Source organism: Chiloscyllium punctatum, chromosome 40 (genome assembly GCF_047496795.1).
Source record: "Chiloscyllium punctatum isolate Juve2018m chromosome 40, sChiPun1.3, whole genome shotgun sequence".
Taxonomy (NCBI): Eukaryota; Metazoa; Chordata; class Chondrichthyes; order Orectolobiformes; family Hemiscylliidae; genus Chiloscyllium; species Chiloscyllium punctatum.
Genome location: NC_092778.1, coordinates 6,883,212 through 6,904,452, shown reverse-complemented (window position 1 = coordinate 6,904,452; position 21,241 = coordinate 6,883,212). Strand labels below are relative to the sequence as shown.

Below are 21,241 nucleotides of genomic sequence, written 5' to 3'. Positions count from 1 at the left end.
ACCATTCTCTGAAGAAATTTTTCCTTGCCTCAGTCCTAAATGGTGTGTCCCATATCTTTAAACTGTGACTCCTGGCTGTTAACACTCCTGTCACTGGGAATATCCTTCCTATGTATAACCTATCTAGTCCTGTAAGCAATTTTGATGTTCTCTATGAGATTGCCCATCATTCTTCAAAACTGATATATCGTCCTAACTGATCCACTCTCTTCCCATATATTACTGCTGCCATCCCAAGAATCAGTCTGGTTAACTTTCATGATACTACCTCCGAAAGATGAACATCCTTCCTCAGATAAGGAGATCCAAAACTGCACACAATACTCCAGTTTTATTCTCACCAATGCCCCGCATAATTGCAGGCCCCTTTGCTATAAAGGCCAACATACCACTTGCTTTCTTCACTGCCTGCTTCACCTGCATGTTACTTTCAACTATTGGTGTACAGGACACCCAGGTCTCATTGCATCACCCCTTACCCAGTCGATCACCATTCAGATAATAATCTGCCTCCCTGTTTTTGTTATCTCATGTTTATCCATATTATCTGTCATACATTTGTCCACTCGCTCAACTTGACCAAATCACACCGAAGCAAGGCTGTATCTAGCTCACAGTTCACCATCCCAGCCAACTTTGTATTGGCTGTAAACTTGGAGTTATTTAATTTAGTTCGCTCATCTAAATCATTGATTATATATTGCAAATGGCTGGAGTCAAAGTACTGATCCCTGTGGTATGTGAGCCGTCACTGGTTGCCACCCAGAAAATGACCTGCTTCTTGCTACTCCTTTCTTCCGGTCTGTCAACCAGTTCTCTGTTCATGTTAGTACACTACCCCCAATCCTACGCACTTTAATTTTATATGCCAATCTCGACGTCTTATCTTATCAAAAGCCTTCTGAAAGTCCAAGTAAACCACATGCATTGGCTTTTCTTTATCAACTCTACAAGTTATATCCTTGAAAAATTCAAGTATTTTTGTCAAGCATGGATTTACCTTTTCTAAATCCATATTGACTCTATTCTATCCTTTTTATAATGGAATCTAGCATTTTCTATACTGCAAATGTCAGGCTAGCTGGTTTATAATTTCTTGCTTTTTTTTAATGCCATCATCTATCTTGCAATAACTGCACCTTCCATTAGACACAGTACCATCAAATGCAATTTTTTACTATTTTCCATTATATAGTATTATCACCAATGTCCTATCATCATGGTTTAACCTTTCTGACACAACTTGTGAGATTTTACCCAAATCACATTCTTGCTCCTTAGTCTTGTCTTTACTCTTAGGGCACCTGAATGTACCTTGATTTGAATATTTTTACCCTTCACCACACTTCTTAGTTTAAGGTCCCATCTACTCTATGTTTCACAGAATATACTGCACAGAAACAGGTCATTCATCCCAACTAGTCCATGCTGCCATTTACGGTCCATGCAAGCTTCCTTCTACTCTAATTCAGATCCTCTTCATAACTTTGTCTATTCCTTTCTCCTTCATGTGATTATCTAATTTCTCCTTAAACGTATCAATGTTATTTGTCTCAACTAATCCTTGTGGTAACAAGTTCTATTTTGTATCAGCTTTTTGGAAAAAAAAGTCTCTCCTGAATTCTTTACTGAATTTATTAGTGATTTTCCAAACACACCCATAAGTGGAAACATCTTCTCTATGTCTATTCTAAGGAATCCCTTCACAATGTCAATGATCTGTAACAAGTCACTTCTCAGATTTCTGATTTCTAGAGAAAGGCCAGCCTGTTTAGCATTTTCTCATAGTTATAACCTCTAAACTCTGGTGCCGAACGATTTTTGAGTCTGTACTGCATTGTACTGGTACTGGGGCATGGCTTAGCCTACTGATAGGAGATTGGTTTTGAAAAACAAATTACTTCATAAAGAAAAATTGACAAGATAATTTTGTTTTCTAACATACCTCTGGATCATTGGTACTGAGGGGTTCCACCAGCATTGCAGTATGAGTTTCCCACCTGTCTGAGGTGTTACCAATGATATTTGCCATAATTGAAAAGCCTTTTTCCAGTAAGGATTTCTGCTGCAACAAAAATCACACGAGAGTAATGATGACGCCTGGAACTTATGTCAATTAACAACCAAGGTTCTCTAAATTGTTTAATCGCCACTCTAAACAATGTTTCAACAATCTTGTATAATCATTCACGGATTGTGTGTGAAGGTTCAGGTTTGTTTGCTGTTGCAACAGTTGCACAAGAACTCTAAAATAACATTTACTGATGCCCTTCCTAGATTGTCAAGTTCTATAACATAGAAAGAGGTCATTTGGCCCTTCATTTCAGCGCCAGTGCACTGCAAATAATTAACAATAACGCTTGGTTTCCCTACAATAAAGACTGTGGATGCTGGAAATCTGAAGCAAAAAACAGAAATTGCTGGAGAAACTCAGCAGGCCTGGCGAGATCTGTGGAAAAAAAGCAAAGTTAGCATTTTAGGTCCAGTGACCCTTCTTCAGAACCAAATTCTGTAACTGCTTTGGCTCTGTAATTCTCTGTGATATTTACAAATCTAGGCTCTTTAACATCATGATTTTAGTCACTTTGCTATTGGTAGACATGTTTCAGCTGCAAAGGCCCTAAAGCTCTGGAATTCTGTCTTAAAACCTCTATACCACTCCTGCTTTTAAGACATGCCTTAAAATCTATCACTTTCACCAGGTTTGAAGAATGCCAAGTCCAAACATTTCATTGTCTCTGCAAAGGAAGTGCCACTTCAATAAATACAAGAGGCCACAATGCAGATTTGTAACAAATCTAAACTTCAGGTTTTGCATAAACTCACCAGCTAAAATATTCAAGCTCAGTTGTTTCCTCCAAATCTAGTTTCATTCACTGACAACAAAGTAGCAATTATAGCTCAATCATCTGACATATTGTCCAATTGACATTTGGAATAAAAGTATGCTTTGTTTCAGTGCTCAAACCCATCCTCCCCAGCTGGTATATGATGTCACACTGCACCAAGCCACTGATATATAGTTTTACTAACAGCACTCACAACAGAGAGGAGGTTCAGCTCTAGGGTTTGGAGGGATTAGCTGGTATACATGAAGTTCATCCTACCTTCCGAGCACACACACTTTTAATTTTCAACTCCCTCCAAAAACTTTCCCTCCACTCTTCTACCAACAGCACAGGTCCTCAATGCAAAAATCAATCCTCACATTTCTGGGTAATCCAAGATGGAGGACAGGAAAACTTTCTGGCTTTAACAGGCTGCTCCTTTTTTTGGGTATTTTAGGTGATGGAGGTTTCCTCGAATTCCAGGAGCAGGAATTACTGTTTTATATGCTGTTGCATTGTTTTGGAGGAAAAAAAGAGTCAAGACAACAGCACTTTTAAAAGGGAGAAGGACAGACAATAGGCAGAAGAAAGAGTGAGAAAGAAACCCATACTGCTAACTGACAGAGCAGTGAACCTGCGCAGTTACTGCCTTTGCTGCTTGAATTCATGTATCGCTGGACATCGGAGTATGTCCAAGAAAACTTAACAAACAGTGAAATTCACAACTGATCTTGGAGGAACCTGTTTGGGAGAGGTCACAGCACAGAAACAGATAAGTGAGTAGTTTTAAGTACAGCCTTGCTGTAAATCCACAATAGTGAGTAGAGTAGGCTCTTTCTTGATTATATGTTTTATTGAGATATGTCTCTTAAGTCATAAGTATTAAGTTAGCCTGCAGCAGTGTTTTGTAGAGGAATAAGACGGTGTTATTTTCTGGGTCTGTAGATTGGAAGAAGCAAAAATGCCCTTTAGTAGAGTGATATGCTCTTCTTGTTGGATGTGGGAGTTTAGGAAGAGTTTACGTGTTACTAAGGGTTATATCTGCAATAAATGCCATTAGTTGCGAATCCTATCAGATCAAATGATTCGTTTGGAGCAACAGTTAGAGGCAATGAGGAATTTACAAGACCAAGGGGATGTGATGGATGGCAGTTATAAGAAGGGAGAAAAGCTGTAGATACAGTCACATAGATGGGTTAACTCCACGAAAGGTAAGAGAGGCAGGCACGTAGTGCAGGAATCTTCTGTGGCTATCCCCACTTCAAACAAATGTGCTGTTTCGAAAAATGTAGGGGGTGATGGATTCTCAGGGAATGTAGCACTAACAGTCGAGTTTCTGATATCAAGACAGGCTCTAATGCAATGAGGGGTACGTCGGATTCCAAGCATTCGCTTGTGTTAAGGGACTCTCTAGTCAGAGGTACAGACGGACGTAGCCAGCAGCGAAAAATCAGAATGGTGTGTTGCCTGCCTGGTGCCAGGATCAAGGATATCTCAGACAGGGTGCAGAATGTTCTCAAAGGGGAGAGGGACCAGAAGGAGGTTATTGCATACATTGGAACCAACGAGATAGGAAGGGAAAAGGATGAGATTCTGAAGGGAGAATATAGAAGGTTTGGCAGGAACTTAAAAAGGAGGTCCTCAAGGGTAGTAATATCTGGATTACTCCTGGTGCTACAAGCTAGTGATGGTAGGAATAGGAGGATAGAGCAGATGAATACATGGCTGAGTAGCTGGTATATGGGAGAAGAATTCACATTTTTAGATCACTGCAATCTCTTCCATGGTAGAAGTAACCAGTACAAGAAGGATGGATTACACCTGGATTGGAAGGGGACTAATATACTAGCAGGGAGATTTGCTAGAGCTGCTCGGGAGGATTTAAATTAGTAAGGTGGGGGTGGGACCCAAAGAGATAGTGAGAAAAGACATCAATCTGATACTGGTACAGTTGAGAAAAGGAGCAAGTCAAACAGTCAGGGCAGGCAGGAACAAAGCAGAGAACAAGGTGCGATGTATAAATTTAACTGAATTTATTTCAGTGCAAGAGGCCTAACAGGGAAGGCAGATAAATTCAAGGCATGGTCAGGAACATGGGACTGGGATATCATAGCAATTAGAGAAATGTGGCTCAGGGATGGACAGGACTGGCAGCTTAATGTTCCAGGATACAAATGCTACAGGAAGGATAGAAAGGAAGGCAAGACAGGAGGGGGAGTGGCAGTTTTGATAACGGACAGCATTATAGCTGTACTGACGGAGGATATTCCTGCATATACATCCAGGGAAGTTATTTGGGTGGAACTGAGAAATAAGAAAGGGATGATCACCTTGTTTGGATTGTATGATAGACCCATTAACAGTCAGCAAGAAATTGAGAAACAAATGTGTAAGGAGATTTCAGTTATCTGTAAGAATAATAGGGTGGATATGGTAGGAGATTTTAACTTTCTAAACATAGACTGGGACTACCATACTGTTAAGAGTATAGATGAAGAGGAATTTATTAAGTATGTACAAGAAAATTGTCTGATTCAGTATGTGGATGTACTTACTACAGAAGGTGCAAAACTTGACCTACTCTTGGGAAATAAGGCAGGGCAGGTGACTGAGGTGTCAGTGGGGAAGCATTTTGGGGACAGCGACCATAATTCTATTAGTTTTAAAATAGTGATGGTAAAGGATAGACCAGATCTAAAAATTGAAATTCTAAATTGGAGGAAGGCTAATTTTAACGATATTAGGCGATCATAATTCTATTAGTTTTAAAATAGTGATGGTAAAGGATAGACCAGATCTAAAAGTTGAAGTTCTAAATTGGAGGAAGGCTAATTTTAATGATATTAGGCGATCATAATTCTATTAGTTTTAAAATAGTGATGGTAAAGGATAGACCAGATCTAAAAGTTGAAGTTCTAAATTGGAGGAAGGCTAATTTTAATGATATTCGGCAAGAACTTTCAAAAACTGATTGGGGGCAGATGTTCGCAGGTAAAGGGATGGCCGGAAAATGGGAAGCCTTCAGAAGTGAGATAATGAGAGTCCAGAGACACTATATTCCAGTTGGGTGAAAGGAAAGGCTGGTAGGTGTAGGGAATGCTGGATGACTAGAGATGTTAAGGGTTTGATTAAGAAAAAGGAAGACTGGAGGTTGGCTAATGTGGTACCACTATTTAAGAAAGGTGGTAAGGACAAGCCAGGGAACTACAGCCCAGTGAGCCTGATGTCGGTAGTGAGCACATTGTTGGAAGGAATCCTGAGGAACAGGACTTAGATGTATTTGGAAAGGCAAGAACTGATTAGGGATGATCAACATGACTATGTACGTGGGAAATCATGTCTTACAAACTTGCATTTTTTTGAAAAGGTAACAGAGGATTGATGAGGGCAGAGCTGTAGACATCATTTCTATGGACTTCAGTAAGCCATTTGACAAGGTTCCCCATGCGCGACTGGTTAGCAAGGTTAGATCTTATGGAATACAGGGAGAACTAGCCATTTGGATACAGAACTGATTCAAAGGTAGAAGACAGAGGGGGGTAGTGGAGGGCTGTTTTTCCGGCTGGAGGCTTTTGACCAGTGGAATGCCACAGGATTGGTGCTGGGTCCACTACTTTTCATCATTTATATAAATTAATTGAATGTGAACATAAGAGGTACAATTAGTAAGTTTGCAGATGACACCAAAATTGGAGGTGTTGTGGACAGCGAAGTAGGTTCCCTCAGATTACAATGGGATCTTGATCAGATGGGCCAGTGGGCTGAGAAGTAGCAGATGGAGTTTAATTCAGATAAATGCGAGGTGTTGCATTTTGGGAAAGCAAATCTTAGCAGGACTTATACACTTAATGGTAGATCCTAGGGAGCGTTGCTGAACAAAGAGACCTTAGAGTGCAGGTTCATAGCTCCTTGAAGGTGGAGTCGCAGGTAGATAGGATAGTGAAGAAGGCATTTGGTATGCTTTCCTTTATTGGTCAGAGTATTGAGTACAAGAGTTGGGAGGTCATTTTGCGGCTGTACAGAACATTGGTTAGGCCACTGTTGGAATATTGTATGCAATTCTGGTCTCCTTCCTATTGGAAAGATGTTGTGAAACTTGAAAGGGTTCACAAAATATTTACAAGGATGGTGCCAGGATGGAGGATGTGAGCTATAGGGAGATGTTGAATAGGCTGGAGCTGTTTTCCCTGAAGCATCAGAGGTTGAGGGGTGACCTTATAGAGGTTTCTCAGATCATGAAGGGTATGGATAGGATCAATGGACAAAGTCTTTTTCCTGAGGTGGGGTAATCCAGAACCAGAGGGCATAGGTTTAGGGTGATAGAGTAAAAATATAAAAGATACCTCAGGGACAACTTTTCAAACAGAGGGTGGTGCATATATGGAATGAGCTGCCAGAGGAAGTGGTGGAGGCTGGTACAATTGCAAAATTTAAAAGGCATTTGAAAATGTATATGAATAGGAAGGGTTTGGAGGGATATGGGCCGAGTGCTGGTAGGTGGGACTAAATTGGGTTGGGATATCTGGTCGGCATGGACGAGTTGGACCAAAGGGTCTGTTTCCATGCTGTACATCTCTATGACTCTCTGGCCATTCTCTCCAGGACACTCTGGTTAACTCCTCCTCCATTCCCAATACTTCCCCACATGAATTCCACAGATGCTGCCAGAACCTGCTGAGTTCCTGCTGCAATTTCTGGTTTTGTTGCCTATTTATGAAAGTAAATTACATAGTAAGGATTGTCCACTATTTTATCTTACACAGTACTAATACTAGCGTCAATTCTATTCTCGCTTTGACATCCATTTAAATTGGGAACAACCCTAAGCTTTTAATTACACATTATTACCTCCTTGGAACTTTCCAAGATATTTGAAAGCTGGTGAATTATCCTGATTGACCACCAGACTTTGCAACAAGGTTCCACAGCCAGCAAAACAGATTTGTTTTCCTAATGACTCTGGACTTTTGCTTTGTTTTTTTCAGATTTCTGACTTTGGATGGGGAGTGTATATTTTATCAGAAAACTACACATTCCTGATTTCTAAGAACAGGTTCTGACTGAACGCTTATGGCTTTGGCCAAATAATGCCCCCAGGAGAGTGCCAAATTCACAAAATCCACTCCTCAATGAAAACACTAAAATGTAGGACTCAAATTAGGAGTTGAAAAGTGTGGTGCTGGAAAAACACAGCAGGCCAGGCAGCATCCGAGGAGCAGGAGAATCGACATTTCGGGCATAAGCCCTTCTTCAGGAATCCATGCTGTACATATCTATGACTGTATGACTCAAATTAGGAGTCAGGTTATCTTCATCCAACCTGTGGTTGGTACTAAAGTGAACAGATGTGTCTGGCAATCAGGTGGGAGATATGTCAGTATCCAAATTTAAAACACTAGAAAGACATGCTCGCTGAACAACTTCAACTTACACTGAGATTGTCTTGTGTCGACACTCGCCTCATGCTGCACATTTTCAAAATTTTTCACCCCACCCTATTTCTGGAAAACCTCCAGATTGTGCGCAATAATTTCTGTGAAACTTGGTTGAAGAAGAAATGGACCTGTAACTAAAATCTTGGGAGTCGTCAGGACTGCTGACCACCAAAGTGACAACGACAGAATGCAGTCTGCGATCATCGGGTGCTATTTGTAGCTGTAGGGCTGTGTCGCCCTGGATTTAGCTTAGAAAACAGCCACCCTACAACATCAGGTACTGTAGTTGAGTGAAATGCAGATAGGTTACAGCACAGGAGGCCATTCAGCTGATCATGTTTGTGCTGGCCCTTTGCAAGAGCGATTCACCAAGCGTCAAACCCCACCCACTTTTTAAGATCCCTACGGCCCAACACAATTGTTTGTTCCTTTCCAGACACTCGAACCGGTTTCCATGTGAATGATGAAGTTGAATCTTCCACTTTCAGGCTGTGCAATCCACATCCTGAACACTCAATGTGGTTAGAGCAGGCTCAAGAGTGTGGCGCTGGCAAAGCGCAGCAGGTCAGGCAGCATCCTGATGATGGGGTTTTTTTTCCCGAAACGTCGATACTCCTGCTCCTCGGATGCTGCCTGACCTGCTGTGCTTTTCCAGCGCCACACTCTCTCGACTCTGATCTCCAGCATCTGCACTCCTCACAATTCGCCCCGTGTTTGCAGCAGAGCCTTGCGCCATGTCATGTTGCTTCTGATCTTGTAGCTGGAGCGTCTAGTCGGCATCACGGACCCATACAGTGTGGAAACAGGACATTTGGTCCAACAAGTCCACACCGACCCATTCCCCAACCTATTGCACTGCATTGTGGGCGGCACGGTGGCACAGTGGTTAGCACTGCTGCCTCACAGCGCCAGAGATCCGGGTTCAATTCCCGCCTCAGGCGACTCTCTGTGTGGAGTTTGCACATTCTCCCCGTGTCTGCGTGGGTTTCCTCCGGGTGCTCCGGTTTCCTCCCACACTCCAAAGATGTGCAGGTTAGGTGAATTGGCCACGCTAAATTGCCCGTAGTGTTAGGTAAGGGGTAGATGTAGATGTAGGGGTCTGGGTGGGTTGCGCTTTGGCGGGGCGGTGTGGACTTGTTGGGCCGAAGGGCCTGTTTCCACACTGTAAGTAATCTAATCTAATCTTATTTCCCCTGACTAATACACCTGACTAATGGACAATTTAGTATGGCCAATTTAGCAATGGTTCTCGACCTTTGACCTTTGACCTCCCCATCTGCAGTGTCCAGTCCCCTCAGGTTGTTGAACTTTCTCTGTGAGGTTTGAGTGAGACACACAAGAGGGAATGCCCTGCCTGACTCAATGGTCCAGTTTTGGGGATTGAAGTCTCCGGCGCCTGAGGAAAATCCAGCTGCTTCAAGTCTCGGACACCATCACAACCGGCTGCCCCCTGCCTTTACTCGGGGAACAATTCATTCACCGGAACGTTCAGCCCCTCATGAAGCACTAACCGCGGGGGGGGGTACCGTCTCGGGGCCCAGCAGGCGCGCGATTGTGAGGGAGGGGGGGAGAGTAACGCTCCCGCCGCCAATTCCGACACCAACTCACCCTCCACGCGGGGACCGAGAGCCGTTCAACCGCCACCAATCAGCGCAGACTCATACCGCCCAATCGGCGGCCACGCGCGCTTCAACACCGACCAATCGGAGAAGCGCAGTGCCGCTACCCAACGGCCAATAGGAAAAGGGGCTCCGTCCACAATCGGCCAATCAGGGAAAGGGCTGGTCTCGGCTGCAACCAGTCAGAGAGCGGATGTGCCGTGCACCCCTCAGCCCAAATCCGGGAGAGGGGTGTTCACCCCTGCAGCCTGTAGGGGGCAGGTAACCACTGCAGCCAATCACGGAGGGGGCTGTTCACCCGTGCAGCGAATCAGGAAGGGGGCTGATCTCCACTGCAGCCAATGAGAGAGGGCTGGGCGGTCCATCCCTGCAGCCAATCAGAGAGGGATGTGTGCTGTCCACACGCTGGAGCCAATCAGAGAGGGGGTGTGCTGTACACCCCCTTACAGCAAACAGAGAGGGTGGTTTTGGGGGAGGGGGGGGATACAGTTTTACGTTGCAGCCAATCAGAGGTGGGGGAGGGAAACCATCCATGTCTGAAGCCAATCAGAGAGGGGGCTGTTCACCGCTGCAGCCAATCAGAGAGAGAGTCAAAAAAAAGCGAGGAGCTGGAAAGACACTGCAGGTCAGGCAGCATCCCAAGAGCAAGAAAGCTGTTTGGGCATAAGCCCTTCCATCAGGAATGTGGAGGGGGAAGGGGGTTGAGAGATAAGTAGGAGGATGGGGACGGGCTGGTGGGTGATGCCAGAGGATGCGGTGGAGGCTGGTACAAATGCAACATTTAAGAGGCATTGGGATGGGTATATGAATAGGAAGGGTTTAGAGGGATATGGGCCGGGTGCTGGCAGGTGGGACTAGATTGGGTTGGGATATCTGGTCGGCATGGACGGGGTGGACCAAAGGGTCTGTTTCCATGCTGTACATCTCTATGACTATATAGGTGGATGCAGTTAGAAGGTAATTGATTGGTGGGGTCGGTGGAGCGGAGAGGTGGGAAGGAGGAAGAACAGGTCAAGAAAGCAGTGTCGATTGGAGGGTTAGATCTGAGATTTGGTGGGGTCAGGGGAGACTTGGAAACAAATGAAGTCAATGTTGATGCCATGCGGTCGTAGGGTCTCAAGGTGAGGTGTTCTTCCTCCTGTTGGCAGGTGGCTTTGATTTGGTGGTGGAGGAGGCCTGGATTTGTATGTCCTTAGGGGTGTGTGAGGGGGATTTGAAGTGGTTAGCCACAGGGCAGTGGGGTGTGGTTGTCTGGTGTGTGCGGACCAGAGATGTTCCCTGAACTTGGCGTCCTGAACGCGTTCCCTGAATGCGTTGGCGTCCTGTCTCCTTGATGTAGAGGCGGTTACATTGAGAGCAACGGATGCAGTCGACCGGGTGGATAGATGAGCAGGAAAATCTCCACGAGATTTGAAATGATCCTTTAGGGCCTTGGATGGAGATGAGGGGGGGAGGTGTGGGTGCACGTTTTACATCTCATGCAGAGGCAGGGGAAGCTGCTGGGAGTAGAGGGTGGGTTGGTGGGGATGTGAACCTAATGAAGAAGTTGCAGGGGGAATAGTCTCTGCAGAACACAGATAGGGGTGGGAAGGGAAATATATTTTTGGTGGAGGGGTCTGACTGTAGGTGGCTGAAATGGTGGAGGATAACGCACTGTATCCGGTGATTTGTGGAGTGGAAAGTGAGGACCAGGGGTTTACAATTGATCGGGAACTGTACTGGATTAACCATGTTAATACTGTGGCTATCAGGAAAGGTCAGAGGTGAGGAATCCTACAGCAAGCCATTCAGCAAGGGCAGCAGATACATGGGAACAGCACCACTTGCAAGACTACCTTCAAGCCACTCACCACCCTGATTTGGAATTATAATATTGTTCCTTAAGGGTCATCTGGTCAAAGCCTTGCAACTGCTTCCTAAACAGCATCATGATTGCTGACTCAGCCAGCAAAGCCCCTTTTAATGAATAAGTTAGTAGTTAATCAGACAGGGAATACTGCAGTTTCACCAATTTCCTCATTTCCCCTCCCCCCACCTCATCCCAGTTCCAACCTTCCAGCTCAGCACTGCCCTCATAACCTGTCCTACCTGTCCATCTTCCTTCCCACCCATCCGGTCCACCCTCTCCTCCGACCTATCAGCATTATCCCCACCTCCATTTACCTCAGCCACATTTCCCCCAGCTTCACACCCCTTCCATTTATCTCACCAACTCCGAGGCTCCCAGCCTCATTCCTGATGAAGGGCTTTTGCCCGTTGATTTTCCTGCTCCTCGGATGCTGCCTGACCTGCTGTGAAAAGCACCACACTCTCAACTCTAATCTCTAGCATCCGCAGTCCTCACTTTCACCTAGGGATTACTGCAGCAAAGCGAAGTGGGAGCAATGTTTACAAAATTCAGAGGGACAGGGAGAAAGTACTAATCACAGCCACCGATCAGTCAGGGTCGACTCTTCACTGTAACCAGTGGGAAAGGCAGTCATGATTTGGAGATGTTGGACTGGAGTGTACAAAGTTAAAAATCACACAACACGAGGTATAGTCCAACAGGTTTAATTGGAAGCACTAGCTTTCGGAGCACTGCTCCTTCATCAGGTGACAACCACCTGTTGGACTATAATCGGTGTTGTGTGATTTTTAACAGTCGAAAGGGAACTTGGTTTGCTGTAGCCAATCAAAAGGGGAAGACTTATTACTACAGCTAATCACAGAACAAGCACTATTTAACTGTAGCCAATCAAGAAAAGAAGGTAAAAACAATGACTGCAGATGCTGAAAACCAAATACTGGATTAGTGGTGCTGGAAGAGCACAATATCAAGAAAAGAAGTCTGTTTTTACAGCCAATCAGAGAGGACACAGTATTCACTACACCAATCAGAGAAGGTACACAATTTACTGTGGTAATCAGAAGACTCTTATGACCGGACACTTGTTTGACACAAATGAGATGTGCTACTGCTTGGCACTAGCCTGAATATTGTCTGGGTCTTGTTGCATACAGGCATAGAATAAGTTATCTGTGGAGCTGGGGATGTAGGTAAATATTGTAGCCACAGTATTGATTGGCTGAACGAGTGCAATCTTTGACTGTGTCGGTACTTACCTGGCAGGGGAGATACCATGATCACCATCGCTTCTCGGCCTCTTAGCTAAGATCAAGTGTCTGTTCTTATCAGGACAGGTGTCGAGTTGCGAGTCATCAGAGCTAGTGCAGAGATCATCGCTGGATTGTGATTGGACGTTGGAGGATCGTTTGGTTGTGCCGACCTGCTCTTGGTGGATCTTCATGCTGGCTTCGGCCTAACGCCAATTCAGGGACCAGCCAACCTCGGAGCTATGGCCTCAACAGCTGCCTGCAGCCTTGGGCAGGGGGTTCGAAACACAGTCAGGGTGACTGTGAAGAAGATTGAGGATCGTACACCACTCGACCACACCCTGTTTATTAAGAAGGTACTGTTGGGATGCTATGGGTTAGCTGCAGCGGATGTGATCGCTCAGGAAGATGAGACAGAAACTAGGCAGATGGGGGCAACGGTTGCTCTCCATCGCGGGAAAAAACCTGGTCATCAGGTGTGAGGTACTCTCAGTATTGCTATATGTGGCACAGGTCTGGCCTATCCCCAGGACCTGTGCCGCCGCAGTCACCCGGGCCATCTTCCAATTCATTTGGAGATCAAAGATGGACCGGGTCCGAAGAGACTCTATGTACAAAGACCGGTGCAATGGGGGAAAAAACACGCCCAATGCCACCCTCCCCCTGATGGCCACCTTTGTGTGTGGCTGCATCAAGCTGTGCGTGGATCCCCGGTATGCAAACACCAAGTGTCACTACGTACTGAGGTTCTACCTGTCCCCGGTGTTGCGAAGGATGGGCCTGGCCTCGCTGCCGCGGAACGCTCCGAGTAGTTGGACCGTTCCGTATCACCTGTCCTTCGTGGAGAAATTTATGAGGAAAAACACCTTTGACCACAAGTCCATCAGGAAGTGGTCAGCACGTAGCGTCCTTGAGACGCTTCGGGAAAAGGAGAGGGCGGATCCTGTCGAGCGGTTCCCTGAGCAGACTGTCAAAGCCATTTGGCAGAATGCCTCATTGCCAGAACTTTCCAACAAGCACCAAGACGTGGCTTGGCTGGTGGTGAGAACGGCTCTGCCTGTGAGATCCTTTATGCACTCCAGGACTCTCTGCCGCACCGCACGCTGCCCTCGAAGTGGCTGCGGGGGGGACGAGACTGTCACACACCTCCTTCTGGAATGTGCCTATGCAGAGGAAGTCTGGAGAGGAATGCAGTGGTGCTTGTCGAGGTTCGTCCCGAGCAGCGCCGTGACGCGGGACTCCGTGCTCTACGGCCTGTTCCCCGGGACTCACACCGAGACGAACATTAACTGCGCCTGGAGGATCCAACTCGGTGAAGGACGCTCTCTGGACGGTCCGAAACCTGTTGATCTTCCAGCTGAAGGAGTTGACCCCGACCGAGTGTTGCAGACTGGCACATTCCAAGGTCCAAGACTACGTGCTGAGGGACGCGCTGAAGCTTGGGGCAGCTGCTGCCAAGGCGCGGTGGGGAAAGACCACCGTGTAAGATCGGCCTGCCTAAAGAAGAACAGGGGGCCCATGCGGACGTTTTTTTTGGGCTCTGCTGATGCCTCAGCCAAATATATGTATATGTACAAGATTGAAAAATGCACAGGATTGTAAATGACAAGGATAAATTCGAATCTGTGTTTGTAAATGTGGACATATGTATGGCATGATCAAATGTACAGACCATCAAATCATTTTATGAATAAAGTATATTTTTGAAATAAAAAAAAGGATGTGTACTGCCTGCAGGATTTCCCTGGGGCAGGCTACTTTGATGTGACCTTCAGAAGCGTGAAGCAGTGCGAACAGCTCCTGAAGGTCTTCAAGGAGAAGGAAGGGGAGCCGCTGTTTTCCATCTTGTGGGCGACCCCATTGTGTGTGCTTCCTGCACAGAGGAATTGGGTTGTTACAATCCATATGTACAACCCCTATGTTCCAGCGGCTGATGTCCTGACCTTCCTGGGGAGGTACATTCAAGTTGAGGGAGAAGCCACTGATGTGATTGACCCCTTTGGGATCTGGACCAGTAAGCGGCAGGTCAGGGTAACTCTGAGGGCTGATGATAGTGGGAACATCCTCCACCCCCCCTCGAGCTTCGCAATTGGAGGGAGCAGAGGCTACCTGACATATGCAGGGCAGCCGAAAGTGTGCCGAACCTGCGGGAAGTCGGGACACGTGGCGGCGGATTGCAAAGTGACCATCTGCAGGAACTGCAAACAGGAGGGTCACTTGACTAAGGACTGTCAGGAAGAAAAGAGCTGCAACCTGTGCGGAGAGGCGGGCCACATGTATAAGACCTGCCCAAGACGGGGGGCCCCACTTACGCACAGATTGCTGGAGGTGGCAATGTGAGCCGTGGACCCCCAAAGACCAGTAAGGTCCACCCGGACAGCAGGGAAACGGAGTCTGGTGACACCCAGAAAGAAGAACAGGCTGGAGTGGAGGAGGCGGCAGCCAGCGGGGAGACACAGCAGCTGATGCTAGCTCTAGCCGGGCAGATGGAAGAAATGGAGGAGGAGGTAATCAAGCAGGCGGAGGAGTGGATACCTGTTAAAAACAGGAAGAGGAAATCTTGCCAGGCCCCCAAAGCCTCCCAGCAAAGGGGGAAAAGACAGCTGCACGAGGGAGGGATGGCCAGCTCTTCGGAGGGGGAAGATGGACACAAAGAAGGCCATCACCACCAGAAGAAGAGACAGAGCGCCGTCGGTAAAGAGGAGGGCATTTCCTCTCAACCAGGAAACAACAGACCCCCCGAAGTCCACCCTCCACCCAGTGAGAACCAGGAGGTACCCACTGCCCCACAACTACAGGCGACCGAGAGCTGTGATCCTCTGACAGTCCCACTGTCAGACACAGAACTGGACAGTGAGGACCCTTGCCTTGGCTCAATGACACCAGAGCGGGTAAATGACCCCAGTGAGGAGCTGGATAGCTACCTCAGCCCAGCGAAAGTCCAGCAGTTTGTGCTTACGATGGGGATGTAGACAAGCTACCCCAGAGACAGGACAGTCAAATGGACAATGGTAACCCCATAAACTGGGGGTTAAAGAAGTTTCATTTGCTTTCATAGGATAACTGTGAATTCGATTAATTCAATTTGTTCTTTGTAATGTTAAGACATGCAATGTATAAAACTATGAACGACATGGAAAATTGTACAAGTACCAAAGATTTATTTACATGAATAAAGTATATTTTGAAATTTAAAAAAATGTAGCTAAATATTGTAAATTCCCACTTCCTCCTTGTGATGGAGTGAAGGATGTTAATAAAGTCTGACGGTGGTTGGACTGAGGACACAACACTGAAATTCCTGCATATATTTTGGACCCTATGATGGGCTAACAATTGCCACAACCAATTGTGCTACTTCTGATCCAAACTGGCACAACTCTGGAAAAAGATGGTTACAAATTGCCATTTGCACTAATGAGATCGGCAACTTCTTCACTGAGGCACTTGTGGAAACACTTTTTTTATTGTCAACCATCATTCATATTTGTTTTTGCAGTATTTTAATCTGTTCCATTAGATTGTCTAACTCTGTCCAATGTCCATCTATGTCTTCTAGGTGCACCACATTAGCATACCATTTGAGGTATGTCAGTGCTGTTCATGGCATTTCCCACACACCTCATTGACCAATTGATCCTCTATGTTGAGTCAAAGCACATGGAAATAGACCCTTTGGTCCAACTTGTCCATGCCAACCAAGTATCCCAAACCTAATTAGTCCCATTTCCCTGCATTTGCTCCATTTCCCTCTAAACCTTAAACAAAAACAGAAATTGCTGGAAAAGCACAGCAGTTCTGGCAGCTTCTGTGGAGAGAAATCAAAGTTAATATTTTGGGCCCTTCCTCAGTACCTTCTGAGGAAGATTTAGAGATAGATTGTTGAAAATGACATCAAGTATGTTTTAACCTCTCATTAGTTCTCTAGCTACATGCTGCCGGCCCAATCAGATATATGTATTTTAGGAGTTTGCCAGCGTAATCAGTGATGTTGCTATTGTATTGAATTGAACTGAATTGAATTGAATTAGCTTTATTGTCATATGTACAATATGCAGAAAGTGACCTAGATACAGCTTCTTCAGTTACAGGATCAGTTACAGTGTAACAATGTCCCCAATACAGCACTATCTTAGGTACAGAGTACAGTTAGCCCCGCTATCTGAAAGTACAGCATTCTCAGGATACCCTTCACGAGCCGAAAATGGCGTAAAGCGAAGGTGCATGATTTATATGGGTAAAGGTATTGGCAATTTTTGTAAAAGCAAAAATTCTGTTCAGATTTGCGAAAACAGGTACTAATGTAGCTCTTTCGTAAAAGCAAAGTTGCAGAAAGCGAAAGTTCAGAAAGCGGGGGCTACCTCTACCTAGGTACAATCCGTAAAATTAAGAAATAACAGTTAAATTATAGCTATACACAGTATAATCACAGGTCAGAAAATCAAGAAGCAAAGTTAAAAAGACAAACATCACTGTCTCTCCAAGGGCTCCCCAAGCAGACCAGAACAAGGGGCCTCTATGTGGTCTGACTGCTGGCTGCAGTCACAGTCCGCACCAGGCTGATGCCGCCATGCTCAGGCCACTGGTCACAGATGTCCCTGCTTGCACTGCTAACCATCAACTCCACTTCAGAGGCTGGAGCCAATTGAGAGTCTGGAAGACAGAAGAAGAGAAGCAAGCCACAAAAAGGAAGAACAGGTTGGGGGGGGGGGGGGGGGGGGGGGAGGGAGGGGAAGGAAAAAGGACAAGAACTGGTGCTGTGGATGAGCTCTGACTGAAGTGTTCTACCCCACTGCCATTTTACCAGAAATGTCAGTCTTGCTGATTGATACTGAAGTATCTAACAAAAGTACATTCTGCCATGTGCTACCCTCCATGCTTATTCTATTGATGTTTAACATGGACTTTTGAACCACTGGCTGAGGGAGGCCGTTAGGTGTTAATTAGCAGGATCTTTCCTTATCCATGTTTGTTCTCACGCTTTGACACTTCATGGGGTCTGGAGCCAACATTGAGCACTCCCAGGGCCATTTGCTCCTGACTGCATGCATATCTATTGCTACATCTGGTTTAAAAGAGTCCTGCAAAGGTCCTAAGCTTTGGAATTGCCTCCCTGAACTTCTCTGTTGTTCTAAATTTCTCTCATGCTCTCCATTTAAGACATTTCTTAAAACTCCCATCAATGACTAAGCTCTTTGATCATCTGCCCTAATGCCCTAATATCATCTGCGTTGCTTACTATCAAATTTTGCTGATGTGCCTTTGAGACATTTTAAAATGTTGTATGTTTGAAGGCACTATAAAAATATAAGTTTTAATTTACTATGATTACCAGTTCACAACCTCAGCTAGGGAACTACCAACGATTGTCCAGTCACACTCAATACCCAAACCTCAAGGTGAGGACCTGTCACTAGTTTCAATCTTGACTCATTAGCATGCTCACCTTTTCCTATTAATGTCTTACTCCAGAAACCTGAGCATGTAATTAGACTGATACTCCATTGCAGCACTAAATGCTGTGTCACTGTAAGAGGTGTCATCTTCTGGATCCCCTCAGCACTATTCAAAGAACAAAGATTAACTTGATCCTGTAATAAACATCACTACGACAGATAATCTGGCCACCAGTGTCATTGTGAAATTGGGCTATACACAAATTGGCTGCCATGTTTCTCTGTATTGTGACAGGGCTGATTGGTCTACAGTATTTTATAGTCTCTGAAACACTTTGAAACATCCTGTGATTATGTTAAAGTAAATAGCCACAGTTCACTAAGATTCATAGGCATTTGTCACCATTACAGAGAGAAACAATTGGTTACATACAGCTTAAGGGCACTACTACACAAGATGTGAGAGGATGAGGAGGCAGACCTTATGAGCTACCATAACCGGTATTGTGACAGAACTATATCACTGCTGTCATTGTGCTTCACACTCCAGCTATTGAGCCAACTGACCAAACCATGAGGTCATGAAGAAGTATTCTTTCTTTTAAGCTTTCTTTCTGATTCTTGGCTCAAAATCATACAACTGTATCAGTGAGGAATCTGATTCTTTTAAGCTTGGTTCCATGGGCTTGCAAGCCAATGCATAATGGTCCTTTAACAAGTTATGACAAGCATACCAGAACATCAAGATACTTCAACAGTACTCCAATGTGAACCCAATGCTCCATCACCTATGTTAAAGTTTTCTGAGGTTTGCTCAGTAAGATTTGTTGTTGCAGGAGGAAAGTGTGTATTGTCTAACTTGTAAATAGATACATGGGAATCCTTTAGTAGTTTTGTTTGAATCTCTTAAGAATTGTGATGGGTTTATAATCAGTTCAAGTACTGGCTGACAATTTAAAAATTATGTATTTAAATTTCATGGCCAGCTCCTGTTGAGTGTATATATTTCTCATCAGCCCATTCATACATGTTATAACAAACATCAGGAGCTAATGAACGCACACCTCGTGGCCCAGAGATAGGAATACTAACTCTGGTTCATTAAAAACATACAAACTAAGAGCAGGAGTAGTCATTGCAGCCCTCGAAGCTCATGATCTCAATCTTTATATGTCAGTGGTGGACTCTAAAATGGGGAGAGATTTCAGTCTGTCATGAAAGAAAAATTGGAGCCTTTGCCATTTCTATCTGTGGAGCCTCTCCACAACATGCATATAAAAGTGTACGTTGGCACAACAGCTCAGATCTGTAACACACCACCACCTCAGAAATAATCATGACTGAATTAGTAATCCAGAGCTCTTAAAAGAGCAGCATGGTGGCACAGTAGCTAGCACTACTGCCTCATCAGTGCCAGGGACTCAGGTTCAATTCCAGCCTTGGGTGACTGTGTGGAGTTTGCACCTTCTCCCTGTGTCTGTGTGGGTTTCCTCTCACAATCCAAAGATTTGCAGGTCAGGTGAATTGGCCATGCTAAATTTCCTATAGTGTTAGGTGCATTAGTCAGAGGGAAACAGGTCTGGGTGGGTTACTCTTCAGAGGGACGATGTTTGAAATTTAACCTTTTGTTGATTAAATATGTCTGAAATAATAATTAATAATAGTGACCACGAAACTGCCAGATTGCCACAAACAATTGAGTCAGCACAGATATGGTGGGCTAAATGGACATTTTCTGTGCTTAATTTGTGTATGGCTCTTAGGTCTTTAACTTTTGTCACTTACTTCTAGTCCCCCTCAAAAGGGGATTAGTTTTAGCATCCGGTCTATTAAATCCCCTTCGTACATGTTTTACTAAAACTGCTTCTCCTTTTTTCCAGACTAATAGCTAAAGACCAAACATATCAATTGTTTCTTCCTAAGATTACTCTTCATCTCAGGGGTCTGCCCTGGCCAATACTTATCCATTGACCTTCTTCAACAAAATAAATTATGTTGTTATTCCAAGTTGTGTAACTCATTACTGCATGGAAATTGATTGCCACTATTCCTACACTGGAACAGAAACTGCACATCAAAATGTACTTCTTGCACAGCGCACTACAACACTAAGTTTGGGATTTGTATTGTATAAACATTTAATTTTTTTACGAAATGTTGTATATGTTTTCATGATCACAAGATCACTTGAAGCCAATGAAGAATTTAGGAAGCACAGTGAGTGCAGAGAAACTATCCGTAAGCAATGAGAGTTCATGATTTCAATTGAATTTTTTGAACAATGACAGTGCATGATTTGAACTAAATTGTATAAACAATGACGGTGCATGATTACAACGATATAGTACAAACAGTGACGGTGCATGATTTCAATTGTATTGTACAAACAATGACAGTGCATGATTTGAACTAAATTGCATAAGCAATGACTGTGCATTTATTTCAGCGCTGCCATGGCAATGACGATGCAATTTACCTACTATATGGAAATAAGGAGCATTTTCTGAAACTTTTTGGAAGAAAAGTGATACAGTAATGACGACTACGGTAGCGCTGGTGTGAAGTCCAGCCTGTAGTGGTGAGCTTTCACATTGCAGCAGTGGAACACTAGCAGGGGCCTGGCGGGAGGGACACCTGTTTGTATGAATGAAACCCGGCGTCACGTCACGGGTTACGTCATCGACGTGTGACGTCACTGGATGTGGGCACGTCACAAGAAGTCTTCCGTCATTGAGACGCGACCAACGGAATGGCGTTTCGTCGCAAAAACTGAAAATTAGCAAATAGTCAGAGAGTTTACACAGCGGGGGCGGGGGCGGGGGCGGGGGCGGGGGAGGGAGGGACAGGGAGTGAGAATGGGGCAAATA

General features: G+C 45.0%; 1 protein-coding gene across 2 annotated transcripts in view; it reads right to left on the bottom strand.

Moving 5' to 3' along the window:
* The window catches only part of shmt1 (serine hydroxymethyltransferase 1 (soluble)), a 39,507-nt gene extending 29,429 nt beyond the window's left edge, over window positions 1-10,078 (bottom strand). Inside the window, exons 1-2 of one of the 2 annotated variants that reach the window (XM_072559259.1) lie at window positions 9,872-10,078; window positions 1,946-2,065 (exon numbers count right to left, since the gene is read on the bottom strand). In XM_072559259.1, coding sequence (XP_072415360.1) covers window positions 1,946-2,032 — 87 coding nt within the window. In that variant the 5' untranslated portion in view covers window positions 2,033-2,065; window positions 9,872-10,078. The remainder of the gene's footprint in view (window positions 1-1,945; window positions 2,066-9,871) is intronic. The other variant, XM_072559260.1, reaches the window with a different exon arrangement.
* Window positions 10,079-21,241: the final 11,163 nt, after the last annotated feature.